The sequence below is a fragment of the Salarias fasciatus genome, chromosome 19 (genome assembly GCF_902148845.1).
Source record: "Salarias fasciatus chromosome 19, fSalaFa1.1, whole genome shotgun sequence".
Lineage (NCBI taxonomy): Eukaryota > Metazoa > Chordata > Actinopteri > Blenniiformes > Blenniidae > Salarias > Salarias fasciatus.
In genome coordinates this window covers 18,855,143-18,875,498 of record NC_043763.1, presented here as the reverse complement: position 1 = coordinate 18,875,498, position 20,356 = coordinate 18,855,143, and the positions used below count along the sequence as shown (strand labels likewise).

General features: G+C 43.0%; 1 protein-coding gene across 1 annotated transcript; it reads left to right on the top strand.

The window, feature by feature from the left end:
• The first annotated feature begins 852 nt into the window (after positions 1-852).
• Positions 853-19,276, top strand: rin3 (Ras and Rab interactor 3). Its single transcript, XM_030117331.1, has 14 exons — positions 853-1,089; positions 5,732-6,329; positions 7,911-8,022; positions 8,175-8,247; positions 8,438-8,529; positions 9,476-10,532; positions 12,915-13,095; positions 13,187-13,358; positions 15,183-15,304; positions 15,404-15,590; positions 16,148-16,279; positions 16,518-16,684; positions 17,658-17,772; positions 18,326-19,276. The coding sequence occupies exons 1-14, from the start codon at positions 1,058-1,060 to the stop codon at positions 18,607-18,609; spliced, it is 3,324 nt and encodes a 1,107-aa protein (XP_029973191.1). The 5' UTR covers positions 853-1,057; the 3' UTR covers positions 18,610-19,276.
• The last annotated feature ends 1,080 nt before the right edge of the window (positions 19,277-20,356 follow it).

The window sequence follows — 20,356 nt, the reverse complement described above, 5'->3', positions numbered from 1 at the left end:
TATTCTGCTGCTTCAATACAAAGCTTTGTGTAGAATTTATTCAGCTGCCACAGCAAGTAATCAACAACTTGCAAAGTAGATTTTTGCTTTTTATAAGAAGATGCTCTTTCTGCTCGAACTGGGAATTGAACCCGAGCCTCTGAGACTTAAGACAGATTCCACTGCCCTGGTTTCTGTGTGGCGACTTTCAAACAGTGTAGTTTTCATTCCTACAAATCCCCTGAAAGTGTTCCAACACTTTAAAGTCAAAGGCAAACTGAGCTTTACATTGTAGTGAGGAGAGTCACAAAAGACTCCTCAGGGGGAAAAGGGATTACACGGCGGAGCAGAGATAAGCAAACGAGAGGGGGCGCGGCAGAGCCCGGCTCAAGAGTTCCTAAAAGGGGGAGGAGAGATGAGGGGGGGAGGAAGCTCTGAAAAGTGTGAAGCTTGCAGGAAACATGGAGCTGAACATTCCTCAGTCTGAACAGAGTGGCGTTTGGGGGGTGGGGGGGCATCTGGAAAGCTTCAGAAAAAAAAAAAAAACAAGAAGAAGAAGAGGGGAGGGGAGAAGGAGAGAGAGGAGGAGGCTGAAACAGCATTGAGGCCACAAGACGTGAGCGAGGTCAGATTTCCAGGACTGATCAGGAGATCTGAAGGTGTGTGTGTGTGTGTGTGTGTGTGTGAAATCCAGTTTCAGGACCAAAAAAGAAAACAAAAATTACTGCAGAATAGTTAAGTGACACGGTGGCTGAGGCAGAGCCGAAGGATCAGCTGCAGCCGCTGAGAGCATTAGTACATGAGACATTCGACAGAGAGAGGAGGGGAAGTCTGACCACAGCGTTCGACCTCTTCCTGCTTGACGATGAGCTCAGGAAGTGGAGGCAGAAGCTGAGGGGAGGGCCGACACACAGAAACACTTTTTCCCTTTGCCTTTGAGTTTTTCCTTATTCAGTCCTGCGGCTCAACAGGAGGGAGAAGAGAAGGAGGGTGGGGGGGGGAGCAAAGAGGAGGCGGGGTTTTTGATGGAGCTGAGAGAGACAGAGCAGCCCAATATTCACAAGTCCGTGGAAATACGATGGAAGCCAGCGTCGTTTCCCAGGACGCAGGGTGAGTTTTGAAGGCTCTGCGGCAGAGCGAGAGCACAGTGCTGTGTCGCTGCAGGGGGGACGGGGGGAGCCGCGACTGTTATGGATGTGTGAGGGAGGGGAGAGGGGGGCTACGAGTCTAAAGTCCGACGGCAGCCAGAAAAACAGATGTGGTGACTCACTGGCTGATATATAGGTCAACAGCTTCTCCGAGTTTTTACCAACATCCTGATGTCGACGCTTTTTGGGAAGTCAGATTGTCAAACCACAAGAAATGAAGTTTTGTAGCTGACTTTAGGAGTTTTACACACTAGTTGTTTGGAGGGAGTTCTGAGGAAGTTTTTTTTTCTTTTTCACAGTTAAACATTTTCAGCAACCAACTTGGTTGAAGTTTAAAGCCATGAACTTCTTGAAGTGTTGATAAGAAGTAAAAAAGTGATGTGGGATTTTTCTGCCTTTCTGAGTTTTTCTTGGGGGATTTAGATTTGACAGAGTTGCTCGCGTTGAGCTGCCTTCCCCCACAGATCTTCCTTCCAAGTGATCTAAAAGCAGTTTTTCATTCTTGTGCTGTTTCAAGCTGCAATAAACATCGATTGAACTTGTTTTATCGTGAATCACTTTGTACTAGCATGCTATGATGTTCTCTTCCTCCTCTTTTTTTTAAGAATGGTACCTTCCTAAAGGTCATGTTAGGTAAACCAAAGTCCATAGGGTGAGAAGTTGCTCAGTTGTGGTATCTATGGTGTGCGGTTGTGTGATACTTTGTGAGCCAGAATATGCTGATATCTTATCCAAACTTATGCTGTGAGACACTATAATACACTAACCTATGGGATATTATACTTTATGTGAAGTACTTTAATGGACTATGGGATGATATGTTATATTATTCTATAAGTAAATGCCGCAGCTTGAGCCCCGTTTACACAACAACTTCATCAATTTTGCTTTTTCGTTTCATTAACACTTTGCATTTACATGGAAAAGTTTTGAAAACAACAATTAAAACTATTAAGTCTGGTAGTCAGGTCACTATTGTTGTTACTGCCCATGTACTTATGCATGTGCAAAGTCAAACTGTTTACTTTGGGTTTCTGAAAAGTTTAGTTTTCTCCTGTTTGCACGGAGACAAGAGATGGAGTTGGAGCTCTTAATAAAGTTTTCCATTTTCACTTGAAAACGTTTACCTTGCTGTGAATGAACCACGGCATGCTTTGCTTGAGTCAGCAGCGCTGTGCTCGGTTTCGACAGTGCGCTCTGAGCAGACTGGGAAAAAGTCATCAGAGATATTCGAGTGTTGTCTGAATTTCTTTACTCAAATGCTGAACTTAAGGAAACGTATTTGGATTGAGGAACAAAGTACGAGCATGCTAATACTAAACTGTACTAAATCAATCCCACCTCACTTATAAAACACAATGTTCAGCCCTTAGAGGATAAACATTTTCTCGACTACAACATTATGCTATGATGAGTAATGTCTTACGCTTGCATTATATTCCTCCTTGATGAAATCTACTGACAAACCATTTGTTTCAGTCTGTTCTTATGAACAGACTGTTCTACTTACCACTACAACTTACCACTACAATTTCTGCTGCTGTCACAGCTGCACTGTTCAGCTGACCTCATGGTTATTCTACCCTTTTCCTGAGAGGAAGCGCGACACGTTTAAAAGAAACAGGCCTTCTGGGGTGCGTGCTGTGGCTTTGTGATGCACTCACTTCAGAAATACTCGATTCAAGAAGGATTTAGGGTCAAAGTCAAGATAAGAGTCTAAAAGTGTGCAGAAAAAAGTGTATCTCCAAACATATACGATGAATTATCCATTATCCAGAGAATGAGGTGAGTGCAGATATTAAAGAAGGGAATCGTTCGAAACTGGGCCAATAAAAAACAATTGCAGGAAGTGGCTCAAGACGAGGTCTTTTGCAGTCCACATTTTAGGGAAGTGCATAAAAAAATTTAAAAAAAGGCACGCTGAAGGAACCTCAGATAAAATCCGTACTAGAGTTTGCCTGAAGCGTGTGGAAAATCTGAAAGCCAAGCAGAAAAAAACAGCCCTTTGGTCTGGTTTTGCTATTTGGCTAGCAGGCTAGACATCGTAACTGGTGAACTATGCACGCACACACACACACACACACACACACACACACACACACACACACACACACGGCAGTGGCATCATCATGCTGTGGGGATGCTTCTACGCAAACAGGACCTGCCCTGTTTGTAATTAAAGATGGTAAATATAAACATAGCTCTCAAAGACTGCACAGAGATTACATTAATATATAAACTGCAACGTGTAGCCTTTTTTCTTTTTCTAAATTTTCCACACTGCTAAAGAGTTGCAGGAGTGAAGCAAATGACAACAGCATGAAAGTGAAAATTTGTATCAGATAGGACTTTCAGAAATGTCTGAATTAAGATTCTGTAAAAGAAAGACATGGACTGTAGTACAGGTGACTTGTAAACCAACACAACTTTGAAAACCCTGAGAAACAGCTGAGAGCGAAAGGTTCATGAGAACAGATCTTGTAACAAGGCGGTAAAGCCCTGACCACAAACAAATACAAACGTTGTAGCTGGCTTTAAAATTAGCTGTTGACTCGAAGGGCTTCAGAAGTTTAGCAGAAAAAACCTCATTGAGGCCTATCCACAGAAACCCAGCACTGATGACTTTTCTCGGAAAAGCAAAAAGTAGACAAAACTCAGAGAGGCGAAATATCTTACATGTATAATACATATACTTTCCTTTTTTAACATTTGATGATACTTTGTTTTGTTGAGTTTTTTTTTTTTTTTTTTAGACAAGAAAACTAAGCTCTAGTCAGTTCAAGGTTTGATTCTCATCATACTTGGTTTCTGAAAGCGATCGCATCGCAAATATTTGAACTAGAACAGTTTGAACTGCTAAAAACAGTTTCGCAGATCTCACCTTCATACTTCCTCCCCATGGAGGGCTGTGTGCTGCTTCCTGAAGAAGCTCAACGCTCACTTGGAAGTCGTTCTCATTTTATTTAACATTTGTAAAATTATTCTTATAATTATGCTTGTTAAAATCACCAAAACAAATGATTCTTCCAATTTTACCAGCAATAAGAAGCTAAACTGTCCATACAGAATTGCGTATGTTGTGCGAATGGCCAATGGCCGTGCTTCGGGGTATTTACTTGTTTGTCCTCTTGTAGTTCGCCACTGGCTATAGGACTAAGGTTGATCACAAAGATCGACTGTGGTGGTTTTTTCACAAGAAATGAGCATATTTCAGACCAAAGCACCATTTTAGCTCAGAGATACCAGAAGCTGATGACAAAAATAAAACATGACATCATTCCATTGAAGCAACGCATCCTGAATTAGCACATATTTTCACGCTTTGGTCAGTTTCGCTCATGAAAATGAGAAGTAAGCTTTGAGCTTTCTTGTGTGGTCATTTTATTTCGTCGTGGAATATGAATACTGGGGATTTTAGTCTCTGCTGACTAAACAAACTGAACAACTTCCTGAAGTTTTCAGCAGACAAACATGCCACAAGGATGAGCTGTCTTATCTTATCTAGTGGAATCCCCCTTTTTTTTTCCCCCAGCTCTATTCCGGCCCGACTAATGGCGGGCGGCTTCATAACAGTTGAGTAGATGAAGGAACTACCAGGGAAGTTAGAGAATAGCAACCTAAATGGGGAATTTCTGCCATCTCACTGGCCTGCACAAATGACATAAGTCAATATTTTTATTTATGTGCAAGTTCGCGGAGCTGCATGCTGTCATTTGCTGGTAGCTGGGGTTACAGAGTTGTGAGATAGTCTGGTCCATCCCTGCTGCAAGACCCCGTTTCACCACACTTTCAAGTAAAAATGAGGAACTTTCGTTGCATTGTTGCTTGTCCGTGTACACGATAACGCTGCTCACAGCAATTGAATACACAACTTTGTGAAAAAGTGTAAGGGAAATGAAAAAGCAAAACCGACGCGTTTTCACTTGAAATGTCATGGAATCTATACTTTTAGTCTTAACATCAAAGTTTCAACATGAAAAAATGAATTTATTATTAAAAAAGTGAAAGGTAAAAAAAATTCTTATTTATGCAGAAATGGTGGATTCAATAATTTACACTTCTTCCCACTCCTTTTTTAAAATGCAATCAGATTATTTTGCTCTGTTATTTATTCGCTGTTGTTTGGTGGATTGATGTGAATTTTTGATTTGATTTTGTGCATTTTCAAAATAAAAAAAAAATGAAATGAAATGTCAACTGGGGCCTAGATTTCGGTATTAAAACAGCACGGCGGGAGGCTGAAGACACGTCCTTTCACTAAATCAGTGCAATTTCTCAGTAATTTTATCAAAGAATAAATCAAATGTAGCAAATAGCGACCTACTTAAATAGTACAAAACCACATCAACTGAGCGAAGCTGCACATTCAACAAAGCGCTGTGCTGGTGACAGGCAGTCTTGTAGATGACTTCATTCATTGCGGGAATCAAACACATAAACCTCATGTACTGTGAATAAACTTCACTTCATGTGTCTGCACTCATTTTCTGTCTCAGCTGCAGAAAATTCAATCTGATGCAAGAGCTGAAAAAAAAAAATCTTCAAAAGTCACTGTCCTTTTCGACCTTTGACTATGTTTTTTTTTTTTTCTCTCTCTTCAACAGCCACTCGAGTCCTCTGACGGGACCGCTCGACCCTCCATCCCTCCCCTCATCCTCTCCTCTGTCTGCACCCCTGCTGCCCTCCAACCCTCCGGCCAGGCCGAGCCGGCCCAAGCCGCCGCCGCCCATGGCCAAGTCCTCCCAGCTCCCCTCTCGACCTCCTTTCCCCCCGTCCACCCCTCCATCCCTCCCTCCTCCTCTGCCTCCTGTCCCCCCACCTGCTCCCTCCTCTCTTTCCCCAAACCCGACTCTGCCTCCGTCTCTCCCTCCGCCCCTCTCTCCCACTCCGGTCTCTCCTCCTCCCCTCTCTCCCACTCCGGTCTCTCCTCCTCCCCTCTCTCCCACCCTGGTCTCTCCTCCTCCCCCCTTGCTTTCGGATCTCACTCTTGCTCTTTCTCCTGCTCTTCCTCCTCCATTATCTCCAACACTCTGCTCCATCCCTTCCCCCCCTCCTCCACCTACTCCCGTCACCCCACCGCCTTCGCCGGTTTCTCCACCTCTGAGTTTTATAGACAAGCTGGTTGGGAGTACGTCTGTGTGGCAGCCCAAAGGACTCAGTGAAGAACAAGCCACTAATATAATGGAGAAAGAAGCAGCTGGGGTGAGACACACATTCAAAACACACACGCATAAAAAATAAAAAAAAAAAACAGCTTTTAAGTGTCTCCATGGCTCCTTTTAAATGAAACACTTCATCATTAACTGAAGTTCCTTTGTATAATTACAGCCTCATAGTTGCTCTGAGACTCAAAGCAAAAAGAAGTGAAACTGTATTTGTGCTGCGTTTAGTTGATTAGAGGTTGATTCCCTGAAAGGTTTGCTGGTTTAAACCAATCAGCAAAGCACTTTCTGAACTCGGTATCAGTGCTAACCCCACGCATGTCTGTGTGTGTTGACGTCTTCAAAGCAAGCAGTTCGCTCACAAAGGATTCATTCAGGCGGTTTTCTGCTTGTCTCACAAATCTGTTCCATTAAAGACACACTGGAAAAACTAAAAAAAAAAAAAAAAACATATGCGAGACAGTGCTTCTGTAAAAACATTGAAATATGTAGAACTTGTTGAGCATAGTGTAGCATGAAGACTGGAGAAGATTCACTTTGCTAAAAAAGAAAAAAAAATACTGAATAGATTGCTATAGGCTTAGAGAGACGGTTCTCTGTTGGCTCGACCGAAAAGTTACCCATGTTTTTCTGACAAAAATTTAGTGGAACTTTAAACTATTCGCTGGTTTCTGAACTGATGAAAATACTTGGTTGTAAAAATCTGTTATACAGAACACGTCTGGTTTAGCAGCAACAAACACAGCTTCCAAAAAATAGAAATGACAAAAGCACAAAACTAAATTTCAGCACTAATGTCAGTGTAACCAGCAGCACACGTATCCATCTGATGCACTAAGAAGTCTCTCCTGTCAGAACGACCACATAAACATTACACAGTCCGAAATCTACAAGTAGAAAAAATTCACCAGCGTGCTGACAGTTGAGCCTGTGATGTAAATGTTAACGTCTTTGTGTCTCAAGATTTTTTTTCTGTCCCATTTAAAACTTTTTGAATAGACAGTACATCAAAACATGATTTATGGCACTTGTGTCAGTCTTCTTGCACGTTGATATAGCAATACTCATAAAGAATATCATGCAGCCCCGACACAAATATCTGTTGAGACTGCGGTACTCATTTCCGACACACTGGCTTCAGATTCCAAAGACCACTGGTGCCTGAAACGCTGCCTCGCATTGTGCCTCCTTGTTAATACAAACATCAGTGCGACCTCCTGTCGTTACCATCATCAAGAGTTTTGCTTTGCCTCTTGGTGTTTATCCACTATGTTAATGCAGAGCAACACTCTCTGGGGGACTGATTGCCAAACGCTCATTCCAATTAAATAGATTCATGGAAGTACAAAGACAGTGAGTATTGCACTTATCTGTTTACACAGAGGATAAATGAGTCTTTTGACTGCAGAGTGCATCACTAAAAAGGAGTTTGTGATGTAAATATGGCATCAAAAGTTTACTTCCTCATCAAGAAAAAGTGTAAAAAATCAATCGTTACTTGATGTAAATTAATGTCATTCAATGTTTCTTCTGGAAATTATGGGATCATTAAAATCACTGCAAAATGTTGACTCTTAACAACCCGCCTTGAAGTTAAAACCACTCACGTTGACATTTGCAGGCGTTCCTGGTTCAGAGTACCGAGGACAAAGCTACGATGCTATCAGTGCGCCAGCCCGAGGAGGCGGGAGCTCCGCTCGTACGCAAGCTGACGGTGAAACAACACAAGACGTGTACGTGCTCCACGCCGCAGCGCTCTCCTTCTCTGACAAACGCAATTAAAACTCAAGATAGTGATAAGGCAAATTGCTGGATTTGCATGAATGGGCAGAGATAATGCAGCAGCGCTGCCAGAGATTCACTCTCAAACCGTTTTCTTTCACAGTTGTCCACTTAGAGGGGTCCTCTCTCGTTTTTGATGACATCTTTAAACTGATTTCCTTTTACAGTGTGAGCAGGTAACTCCTACATGAACCTATATTTACTATCATGCATTGACTCATATAGACAAAGCCTCTTTGTGTAAAGGAATGCATGAATAAAACAAAATCGACAGAGTATATATATTTACACAGAGCAATACATAAAGCATGTCCTTCTACTTCAAGAATGGATATCTTTTTTCTTTTTCATGCATCCACCGTTCAGAGACATCCTACTCGTCCCTTTGAGGTTACCGCAGGCCATTACCACAGCAACTAAGAAAGAGGAGCTGGAGGTCATCGCAGCCATGGGTGCAGGTATATAAATCTACACGATCACTGCACTGAAACTGCTCAGTATCACTGAACATAGAGCGAAAATGCAAAGAAACAGCAGCGCCGCTGAAGGCATGAGTCACAGAAAACACTCAGACCTGGGATGAACGCATACCTTAAAAAAACGCAGCGTGACTATGACCATTTAAAGTCACTGAAAGGTGGAACGTAAAGGAGGAAACAGCATTAATGTCCGGGGTGAGGAGCTCAGTGTTTGTTGTACTTAAGACAAGAGACAGAGTGATATCGAAGTCAACATTTAAATTCCATTACAGAGGCAAGATTTGAAGTGGTTTGGGCTTTTTGTTTGCTTTCTTTCACATCATCTATAGAGAAAATCAAATGAAGGACAGTGGAGAAAAGAACCTGACGAGCTCTTCAGTGGCGAAATGAGACTAAAGTAACTTTTCTTCTGAAGCGAATTTTTAAAGGTGAAAAAAAAGTGACAAAAAAATCCCTCTGATCATGTTAAAACACGCTCAGATACATGAGCTGGACAGCGAATCAATCTTTTTTAAAAATGTTCTCTTCCTCTGGGTGTCTTTGATGGTGACCGGGCCGAGGGAGAGTCCAGCGCATTAATCAGAGTGGTATTAATCCTGACATCAAACGCACAAGCAAGAAAGCATATAAGTGAGTTTCCTTGGCGATTCGGGGCTCATAAATGAGCCGCAACCAGTCAAAGGCAAAATGTCAAAGGCTTCATTAGCATATGAAGACCAGCAGTTCAGCTTCCAGGCTACAAGATGGAAGTAAAACTTTGAAAACAGAATCCTGTTTACTGACCTTTCGCAGAGAACTTTTTTTGGCATATGAGCCGCCTTCAGTGTTAGAGAAGGTCCAGTCCCCGAAGTCGTGCAGCTATGATCTTATTTTGTGACGCAGCACAAAAGAGATGGAGAGCACTAACTGACTTTCTCTGCTGCAGATTTCTGGACGTCCAATTTAAAGCAGCACCCTGAGAACCAGGATCTGGATTTACAACAGGACCAAACCACTCATCCAGATAAGTACCTGTACATAAACCCGGTCACTGTGGAGGACCGACCCAGCAAGGACCCGAAGCCCTCCGCCACCTCCAAACTCCACACCAGCAGCAATGAAGACACCAGCTCTGCTCTGCAAAACGGAGAGATTCCAGAGAAGATCGTCGCGCAGGTCAAAGTTTCGACCAAAAGCACACCCAAACAGGAGGCGAAATACAAGCGTCCCCCACCCCGACCCCCCAGCTTGAGCTCGGGGTCCGGGATGGGCCTCCTGTTCTCCACCAGCTCCTCGCCCTCCGTGACTTCAGAAGCTGAGAGAAAAGAGGAAGCAAAGGGAGGAACAGTCGCGAAAGAGGACAGAAAGTCAGCGTCAACCTCACCTCCTCCATCGAGACCTCCTGTCCCCCCGCAGAGCCGAGCAGCTCCCCCCCTGCCTCCTGCTCCCAGTCGACGCACCTCCTCCGGCAGAGGCACCGGCAGAGAGGTGGGAGAGGGAACAGAGAGAGAGAAGGGACAAAATCCTGCGAGGAAAAGTGAGAGAGAAGGGGGAGGAGAGAGAGGGAAGGAGAAAGCAGGTCTGCTGGCTGAGAGCGCTGAACAGAAGAGCAAGCTCCAACAGCAGCAGGTCGAGGAGGATGCAGAGAAGGGAGGGAGAGAGGACGAGAAGGAGGAGAAAGAGGAGAAAACGGAGAAGGAGGACAAACAGAAGTGCAGCGCCCCGTGCCCGCCGCTGGGAAAGAAGCCGTCCCGTCCAGTTCCTCCACCGAGAACCAAACCGTGTTTCCAAAACCCCGCCCTGAACTCCAGCCAGGCCGGAGGACCAATAACAAACCAGAGTGCTTCTGTCAGACTGCCTCCTCCATCACCAGCACGGCGGCCAGACGTGTCGCTGTACTCGCCACAGGGGGGCGCCGTCCTGGGGACTGATCCGGACTCCTGCTCGGCCAGCAGCACAGAGGAAGAAGCAGAGCCCAGCCAGGACCTGGAGCAAAGCAACAAGTAGGTGTAGATCAGCAGTTCCAAGCCTTGATCTGGAAATTTTTGCAACTGTAAACCTCGGAGACTCAGAATGCAGTTTATTTCTTATATTTTATAAAGATGACTTCCTTTTCTCTGAGGATGAACCCTTTGGGTTCACTCGCCATCTCAGATGTTTGGTGGTCTGGTGATGCTTCAGTTTGAAACTCAGATTTCAAACTTTCAACTGGTCATTTTTTCACCACAAAAAATGCATTCTGCTCTAATTTTATCCATTGTTTCAATGAACCAGTATTCTAAGTAAAGCTTCTGATACACACATTTTTAGCCTGACCCACTGCAATTTTTTCTCCCGCAGCTTAATTTGTGATCTTACCTTTTAAAAAATGATTTTTTTAAAAAAAGAAATTATGCACTTTTAATGCAAACACCTAAAAAAAGTACTCTTGTGACATAAATTAATTAAATGAATCAAAATTACCAGTGACTCTGTTTACATGACAGCCTTTTCGTGACGATGCTGTTGCGTTTTTGTTTCAGAAAAGTTTTGCGCTTACATGGCAACGCTTTCAAAACGTCCGTTTGCATGGAAAGGACAGAAATGCTGAAAATGCTGCAGTTAGCATGCGATTTGGCGATGTTCCACATTAGGGAGCTCTTTTCAAAAACGTGCATTTTCAGTGGCTTCGGGCACCGCTGTCGTGTTGACAGACACCCAAAACGCAACGAAAGTTTTGCGTTTTCACAAGCAAACGGGGCCTGAAGCAAAGCTCGGGTAACACGTTGCTCTGTTTCGTGGTGCAGTACACAAGCTGTGAGACAGAAAAAGAACTGAAAAGAGAAGCACCTAAACTGTCGCACTGCAAAGAAGAGAAGCCCATAAATTTCTCAGAGTAATTTATATTCAAACCACCACAGGTTTTATACCCATACATAGAGAAAGCTTTAGAGTTAGGAAGTTGTCGCTACTTCAGAGAAGAGGTGGAAAGACTACTCAAAGTATGTACAACTATTTCTACATTGCTTAAATTGTACATTATAATTTGTAAAACGCAGTTGTTGATGAAATTTACTCAAGTAAAATCTCTCAGTACAAGTTATTTTCTCAGTTGAATTAAATTATATTGTCGGTAGGAGCCACTGAGTTCATTTTGGATTTTTAATGTCAACTCAAACTGTGTTCATACTCAGGAGCAACTTATAATTTTAAGTAAACTAATTTGTTACTTTCACTCCGGCCAACATCAAATTGTGGTCTAGTAATTTTAAGAGATTTCCGGTGGGCTCTGAAACACCCTAAACAAGTGCTGTTGACACAAGATTTCTCAGGTTTGTAGATTCATGCTGTTAAAAATAATTTCTAGAGCCACCATGATACTCAAAAAATGCATTCTCCATCATTCATTGTGAGAAGACGATAAAACATGTCGCAAGTAGTCCTTTCAAGCCAGTGAAGCGTCACATGTTCTGCTGTGTGACTAACAAGTGAAGCATAGCAACAGAGATATTTTTACAACACGTGAACCACTGGATATACAGTGCGTATAGAGGAAGAAGGTCTCCAGAAGAGACACTTGTGTATTTTATCAAGTGTTGAGTTAAGGGCACAGTTACTAAGAAGAGTTCCTGCAGGACAGATGTCCTTCACTCAAGAGCATTCAGATCAGGCTGATTATAAATATGACTTAAACATCCAAATGAAGCACCATTACTGTGTCAACTGTTTTCTGTTTCGGAAAATGGAGGAATGAGTACATTTTTTAAAAGTTATTCCCTGAATCAAGGCAGGCAGCCTACAGTAAATACAGTGTCTCACAATTAAAAACCATTTGTTCTCAGTCTTTTTGACACATCCGGGGAGTGCATGCTGAAAAGACTTAAATGTAGTCATTTACGGACAATACAACTAAACATATCCATTATGTTTCAATGAACACTGCTAGGATAGCTTTAGACACCAGAAGCACTACAATTGGCCAAAAGGAGCAAGAAAGACAACATCTGGAGAGACGAGATGAGCGCACGGATGAAATCTACACAGAGTTTGACCAGACATAATGCCTGTCTGGAAAACTGCATTTAGCTGGTCTGAAAAGTCCCCAATGCCAGTGTGACTAAATCAAGGACTAAAATGAAAAAATGAACACACACCATGAAACTATGAAGAACACAGGAACCAGTTCAAATCATTGAAACGTCCTTTGAAGAATCGTTTTCATCCCTGCAAACCCTGACCTTCATAATCAGTTGGCGCCACTCAAAGAGAAATTCAAAGTCACAAGACATGCTTTCCAGAAAGATAGCATGTTTAACCGTAAAGACATCATGTGTGAAGAAAACACTCGCTGCTGAGCGTTTCAGTCACAGAGATCAACTGAAGGCTTGGTGCGTCTTCCTCTCCAGTCGCATTGCAGACAGCCGCAGCCCCAAAGCAGCAGTGAGGAGAACCCCCACCACCATCATGCTGGACCGGGCTCGCTACCGCCTGTCCACCGTCATCACCGGACTCATCAGCCACGAGCGCCGCCTCACTCAGCGAATCGTGGAACTGGCCCGGGACCCCATGAGCTACTTCGGCAACCTTGTGAGTACAGTGAGGGGCCGCGCCGTTTCACGTTTGTCATTCAATCGCGACGCGGATCAAAAGTGGAGGATTTCTCATGCTTTGCGCTCAGGTGAAAGAGCACCGCGCCTTCACCCTGGAGACCATGTCGAACCACTCGTCCTCCACCGAGCTGCTGCAGGAGATCAGACAGATGATGACTCAGCTGAAGAGTTACCTGCTGCAGAGCACGGAGCTGCAGGCGATGCTGGAGCCGCAACACCAGTACCCGCAGGACAAACTGGGTGGGTGTTATCATCACATGTCTGTTATCGAGACACTCCTCTGAGGTTTGGGGGAATTTGCTGTATGGGGAATTCTGAGAGACTTCCAGTTCCTCTTTATCTCGAGATACTATTTAACATGTTTTTTGGTGGGTGAGTAAAAAACAACCCTGATGCTGTCAGTGTGCGTTTTGTAACCATAAATGAACGCCAGAAAGCCAAACTGTGGGAGGTGGTAATATGAGGATAATTATCATGCAACGCTGACCTGATGGAAATAAGCTATAATCAGAGTGACTTTGATTCTATAATTTTGACTATTTACATATTTATCTATAACATGAAAAATCCTAGGTGACAAGCCTTACATGCCTGGAGAGGAAAAACAATTGGCCTATTTTTATGTGTCTTTAAACTTAGCAAGTGTGTTTCCCCTATTAGGTTTTAGTGTCAATATCTCTAATTTGCTGACTCACTATGAACAGGATTGGGAAATGCAGAGACGAAGTCTAACTGAGGGAATTAATGAAATATGGAGTGAAAAAAGCAAGTAACCGATTACTTGTCCATTAAATGAAATTAAAGTAAATTAAATGTCTGTTCTGTCATTGCTGCTGCTCACTAAACCAGCTGTTACCATCATGTTAGTATTCCACCAAACGCCTCAATAATCCTGAACTGACTCACTGCTCAAACCCATGGGTCGGTAGCATTAATAGTCTCTGTTGCCAGTTAAAAGACATAGTTGCTGCCAATGTGTTTGTCGCAACTGATGAAGCAACTGCACTTCTTTATTTCATAAGTGTAATCAAGTACTGATTTACAGTGTATTGTACAATACCCACACTAAATCATGACATGATCTGATTAGATTTCGACAGTTCAAGTTAAGTTGAAGTCACTGTGACTTGCAATGTTTTTCATTTTTTGTGGCAGAAATGTCTGAAGAAAGCCTTGAGGAAATGGTTTCATATGTGTCACAAAATATTTACTCGAGCCCAAGAATAAACCGCTCTGACAGCCGTATGTCAAATTTTGTCAGAACAACATCTGTTTGCACACAATTTCTTCATATTTCGACTTTTCCTTCTCAGTCCAGGGACTCACACGAATTCCCACAAATAGAACAAAATACTTTTTTAGAGGTTTGCAAAGTCAAAAATTGTTTAACACTATATAAGATGCTATTAAATGTAAATAAATGATTTTATCTGCCAACATAAACTAAGAGAAAGATTACAATAAACATTATTCTAAGCTGTTACATCATTGCAGCTGTTCCACATCAATCTTGCACTATATTTTGAAAAGTCGAAACTCAAATTTTCCAGCTAAACAACGGATGATTAGAAGATTATGAGCCTTATGGTCCTGCCACATTCTGTAATTTACATCCTGAACAGGTCTCCTTTTCATCACATGGGAATCAAACATCAATTCAAAGACAACAACAAACACAATACAAATGTCTGGACTGTGAGAGGAAGCCAAAGAACCCAGAGAAATCACACAAAGCTCAACGAAACAGAAAGACTCCCGAACCCAGAATCATACTAGGGGTATTTTTGCCATGGGGTGAGAGTGCCAACTACAACAACAACAGTTTTTTTTTTTTTTGTTGTGTTTTGTTTTTTTTAATCTTAGAATAAGGGGATAAGATTATGCTAAATTCTTGAAGGCAACGTGACAATAAATATGTCATTAAATCAATGATATGGAGGGAAAAAAACGATATGAAATTATGAAACTGAAGAGCATCCGGAGTAGTTTTTGTTGCTTCCTATCCCAAAAACTTCATAGGTTCTTGACAGAAACCGACTTTGTGTTTTGCTCGTATCTTTGCAGAAAGCATAGTCGAAACTGCTTTGTGTAAGAGCGTCCTAAAACCGCTGAGGGAGCCAATCTATCAGAGCCTGGAGCGACTGCACACCAGCAGCGACAGCCTGAAGCAGCTGGCCCTGAACCAGGTGGGACCATTAAAGCGGCTCCGTTTACGCTTGTGCTCCAACGTGAGCATCGGCAGTCGGAGCTGTGCTGTGAGTGATGTGTGCCGTCGTGTGTTTCAGTCTGTTGTGCTGGGCAGCACCACCACGGCGTTAGGAGTGACCACAGCCGTCCCCGAGGCCTCCGCCATGGAGAAGATCAGCATCAAACTGAACAACCTCCATCAGGAGTACTCGCCACAGAAGAAGATTGAGACGCTGCTGAAGGCCTGCAAGATCATCTATGACTCCATGTCTGTCAGCAGTCCAGGTCAGAAGCTGGTTTGATTTAATGAACATGTAAACACTCCATACAGCTGATTCAGACAAGTTTTAGGCGGACCAAAACATTTTTAGCATTGGACAAACATACAAAATGAGCAGCGATTTAAGGTGATTTATGACACATCACAGTTCATTTGACATAGCTGACCTTGCTGAGTTAAAGTGGAGCAGTCTATATACGTTACAATATTACTGTTCAACCTGGAAAGAAATGAACTGCAGTTCCAATTGTTAAAATGCTTAAAGAGTTCTTTCAAATTTGGTTCAACAAAGCATTTCAGATCTCATAGAATGTTTACCATGCTAATGAAACTGTAATGCAGGACACAGTGAGAAAACCTGACATGTTTGTGCTGCGCTATCGTCGTTCTGAAGGCTGAACATGTTTTGTGGCTGCAGATTCATTTTATTTTATGGAAATCGACCAAAAAAAAAAGGCTCCTTTGGTCATAAAAGTCGCAGACTATTCCGGTCAGCATGTATTTCCATATTTGTGTGTGTGTGTGTGTGTGTGTGTGTGTGTGTGTGTGTGTGTGTGTGTAGGGCGGACCCATGGTGCTGATGACTTCCTGCCTGTAATGATGTATGTCCTGGCTCGCTCCAACCTCTCCGCCCTGCAGCTGGATGTTGAATACATGATGGAGCTGATGGATCCTTCATTAACACTCGGAGAAGGTACATCACCATGCGCAGTGCATGAGCAGCATACTTATGATGAGGATGACGACTTTCTTTCAGCTGCTTCATTTCAGGGTCACAACAGCAGAAGATAACTTGCATGTCTGTATAAATAAACATACTGAACATTCTCTGTTGGATCTGGTTGATGCTGGCGTTTGGCAGGAATTTCAGTCTATTACGTTTTGCCGTCGGCCTTGCCTCAGGTCAGTTTTTGATGTGTCTGTGTGTGTAGGGTCCTATTATTTGACCACCACCTACGGAGCGCTGGAGCACATAAAGACGTTTGACCAGCAGAGGTCAGCAACACGGCAGCTCAGCAGAGAGGTGCAGGACTCCATCCACCGCTGGGAGAGGCGGCGCACACTCAACCAGGAGCGCGAGGGCCAAGGATCTGTTCGGGTACTCACTTCACATTTCACTGCTGGCTTTTTGTTTGATTTGGAGAGGAATCTCGAAGAACAAGGAGTTAAGTGGAGGGTAAAATGAATAATTTGGAGCTAAATGCAATTAGAGGCAATAAAGTGTGTGACTGTTGAATGCTGACACAACAATAGTCTCTGAGCAGCACCCATAAGCAAATGGCTTTCACATAATGAATCCTAGCAGACACTGACAGCAGTATTTCACGAGAAACATTTCTCCACCTATGAATAGGACAACAGTCTAGCCTCAATTTTTTTTTTTTTTTTTGAATGATTTTCCTCTGAGGACTATTTTCCCCCTCAGGTTGGATATTCCTTAGTAATGTGAACATATAAACAAATGCAGGTCTCCACAACAACACTGAACACACGCCACCTCATCACCAATACCAAACCAACAGCTCGCGTTAGCGTTAGCCTCACAGTTTTCTTTCAGGTCAATGTTAGTTCAGCGATCTCTCAGCTCAGGTCTCAGTGTTGTGTTGTGTCAAATAAATTTGTATAAAAAAAAAAATTTAATGTTCTCTTTGAAATTTTTACAATTTGCCTGGAGGTATAGTGTCCCAGATTGGGGCCTCTTGCAGGACCACGCTCCTTATGTTTAAAACCTCTGAATTATAGAATCAAAGGTCATTCTTTTGAAAGTTTGAGAATTTAGAAAGGATGAGTCTATTATCTCGATCAAAGTGAACTGTAAACTAGTGTCACTCACAATGTTAAGTTGCAAGAAGGCTGAAATTTTAGTTTGGTTTCCTTCCAGTCAGGTGGATTTAATTGATTCAAAGAAATGCTTCACCTGTGGTCTCAAACTTTACGTGTATGGTGTATGTGTAGTGCAAAAAGGTAGCTTTAAGGCTGAGAAAAAAGTGACGATGTTTACTGAGAACAAGTGTAGTTGGCCTCACTCTGAAATGTTCGTGTAACTCTGTTTTTACCTTTGTGTTGTACAGGACTTTCTGACAGTCTGCTGTCCTGAGATTGGAAGCAATCCAAAGACTCTGGGTGTCCTCCCCACGACAACAATCCAGCAGCTCACTGAGCAGTGTGCCACGCGCTTTGAACAAGGTAAATGTCTCATTCTAAAAAAAAAGAAAGAAAATAAAATAAAAATTTCCAAGGTGTTTATGGGGCTTTTTCTGGGATTGATTAGTGATTAACTTGCCAGAGGAAATGATCCAGCAGAGGACTAATCCTGAATCATAAAAAATGCACAACTTATAGTTTCTTTACAAAGTAAATAACTGTGCTCTTTAAATGTGCTGGTCAATATCGGTTTCAGGTTAACACAAAGACATGCTGACTGTTATGATGCCAAGTTAATTCTTAGTTGATCTAATTGTGCATGTGCAGAAAAACTACTTAATACAGCCATGGTGTGTGCATATGTTTCAGAAAAGTTGGATTTTCCTCATTTACAGGGAGACACAGTTGGATCATTTTCAAAAATGTGGATTTTCAGTGGCTCTGAACACAGTTGCCAGTGTGTCATTTCCATTTTCACATGAAAAGGCTGTCGTGTAAACAGGGCCCGAAGATACAGTGCCCAGTTTTTCCATTAGTGTAATTAAAGGTGATGTGATTGCTTCATTAACCCTCCGCCCGTCTCGTTCCTTCTCAGACTCCTACACGCTCAGCGTGTACATGGATGGTGTTCACCAGACTTTAGCTCCCACTGAGCTGGCGCTCAGCGTGAAGAACAGTTGTCAGCCGGGAACCTACTGCTTCGTCTATCACCCGCCCGGCCAACCGTGTCCCCAGCCCAGCCGGAGCTGCCCCACAGATCCGCCCCCGGCTCCACCTGTTCTACCCGAAAGCTTCCTCCCTCCAGACGCTGCAGCTAGCCCAAGCGACGGGGAGGTGGAAGTGGAGGTGGAGGAGGAGGAGAGCCTGATTAGCTTGTAACTGCCGCAGAGTGGCAACGGTTACTGCTGGAGGCAAAACGAAGTGTAGGATGAATCTTCAACTCAGGTCTCACTTGAAAAATGGATTTGATTGAAATTGGAACCTGCGGCGGGTGAATATGAGTGTATTCAGGGCGGTGCAGCTTATAACACGTGATGAAATGTGGAGGATGCTCCCGTTTGTGAAGTCATTTTGTGTCTCATGTTACATAAATCACCAAAGGGAGCTGCAGCACACTAAAACGGGACGGAACATATGAGTGATTCTGTATTTCAGTACGGGGTCTGGAACCCTTGCAACCGCAGGTGGCTGTTTTTATAGAATGTAACAATGCCTGGAATGGTAACAAACATATGCAATGTGATCATGTTTATACTGTTTTCCGCTATTGCAGCAGAAGCCACCCTCTGAAGTGTGCTAGTCACTTTTGTTATAAAATATTTTAACAGGATGAATGTCTCTTTCTCTAATTAAAGCGGTGCACATTTAAGTCAGTATTACTTTGTGAAAAACACCTCAGCAGGCTTCTTTTTCTTTTCTTTTCTTACCTAAAGAAGGGTATATGGACCAAAACTTCTAAAACTCTCAGGTAGTTTGAAGAAGTTTCATTTTCACTTAATCTACAATGTAATGATTGTAATGTAAATAAACTGTCTGTTGCAATTCAGGGATGCTTGCTCTTGATTGAATTGATATTTGTAAAGTATTGAAGCATTTAATGATGTTTCAGCAGTATGTCCAAAACTTATAGGTACACCCTGTTTTGAATGCAGGCTTAGAAGTTTCATGTTCATCAATGTATTTATCGCTGAAAGGAATATTTTTTTGTTAGCAACGGCTTGGACCAAAGGTGTCAAACATGTGGTGCGCGGATGAAAAACCGGTCCAAAAAGGCTCCAATCCGGCCCACCAAACCAAGGAAATTTCTTCAAAGTAGTGAACGCAACACAACGGTGAGACAAGAGCCGAGATGTTGGCGAGGCTACCACAATATGAAAAAACTAATTAGCATTTATAAAGACATGCATAATGCAACAGCTATAAGAGACATTTGTAAGAACAGACCATCATTTTCTGTAGCAATTCTTGGGTGTTGCAAGAATATGGAAATTTTCAGCTTACACACTCTGCATCGTTATTTAACCTTTAAATTTCAAGGTTATTACGGCATTATTTTACCAGTCCGGCCCACTCAAAATGAAACTGGTCCACATGTGGCCCGTGCGGTAAAATGTATCGACCACCCCTGATCAGGACACTTCCAGAATCATCAGACACTGTTCAGAGTCCAGGCTGATGTCAGGGGTGTTAATAACACTCAATGAGAAACTACTGAAACGCTGCGATTCACTTCCATTTCTAAACAACACAAGTCTCTGATATCGCCTGTTGATGAGACAACAGTCGACGCAGTGCTGGGGGGGGCCGCTGTTCAGAAGGTGAGCGTAGTGCGAGGTGACTCAGGCTTCGCTACAGAACCTCATTATCGTCTGTGAGGAGAGCTGCAGGACCATTGTTAAGGCCAGCTGCTTCCTATCGGTCAGTCATTATTTCCAACAGTGCCCATAACAAGGTCCTTAAACGATAACAAGCTTCCTGTCGCAAACTTCGCAGGATCTTCCCCATTTCACCCTTTGGCTTGTTTCTATTTCAGCAGACGTCTGTGGGCAGAAAGCGTTTCGTGACCGGGGAGCAAAGGAGAAAACGCACAACTGCCGGTGGATGCGTCCAATTTTGAGACGGAGGG

Bases quoted from the DNA above. Each gene is read 5' to 3' on its own strand.
- rin3 (XM_030117331.1), top strand. From the start codon at position 1,058: ATGGAAGCCAGCGTCGTTTCCCAGGACGCAGG. The intron at 8,023-8,174 runs GTACGTGCTCCA...TTTCTTTCACAG, and splicing joins GGTGAAACAACACAAGACGT to TTGTCCACTTAGAGGGGTCC. The intron at 15,591-16,147 runs GTCAGAAGCTGG...GTGTGTGTGTAG, and splicing joins CATGTCTGTCAGCAGTCCAG to GGCGGACCCATGGTGCTGAT.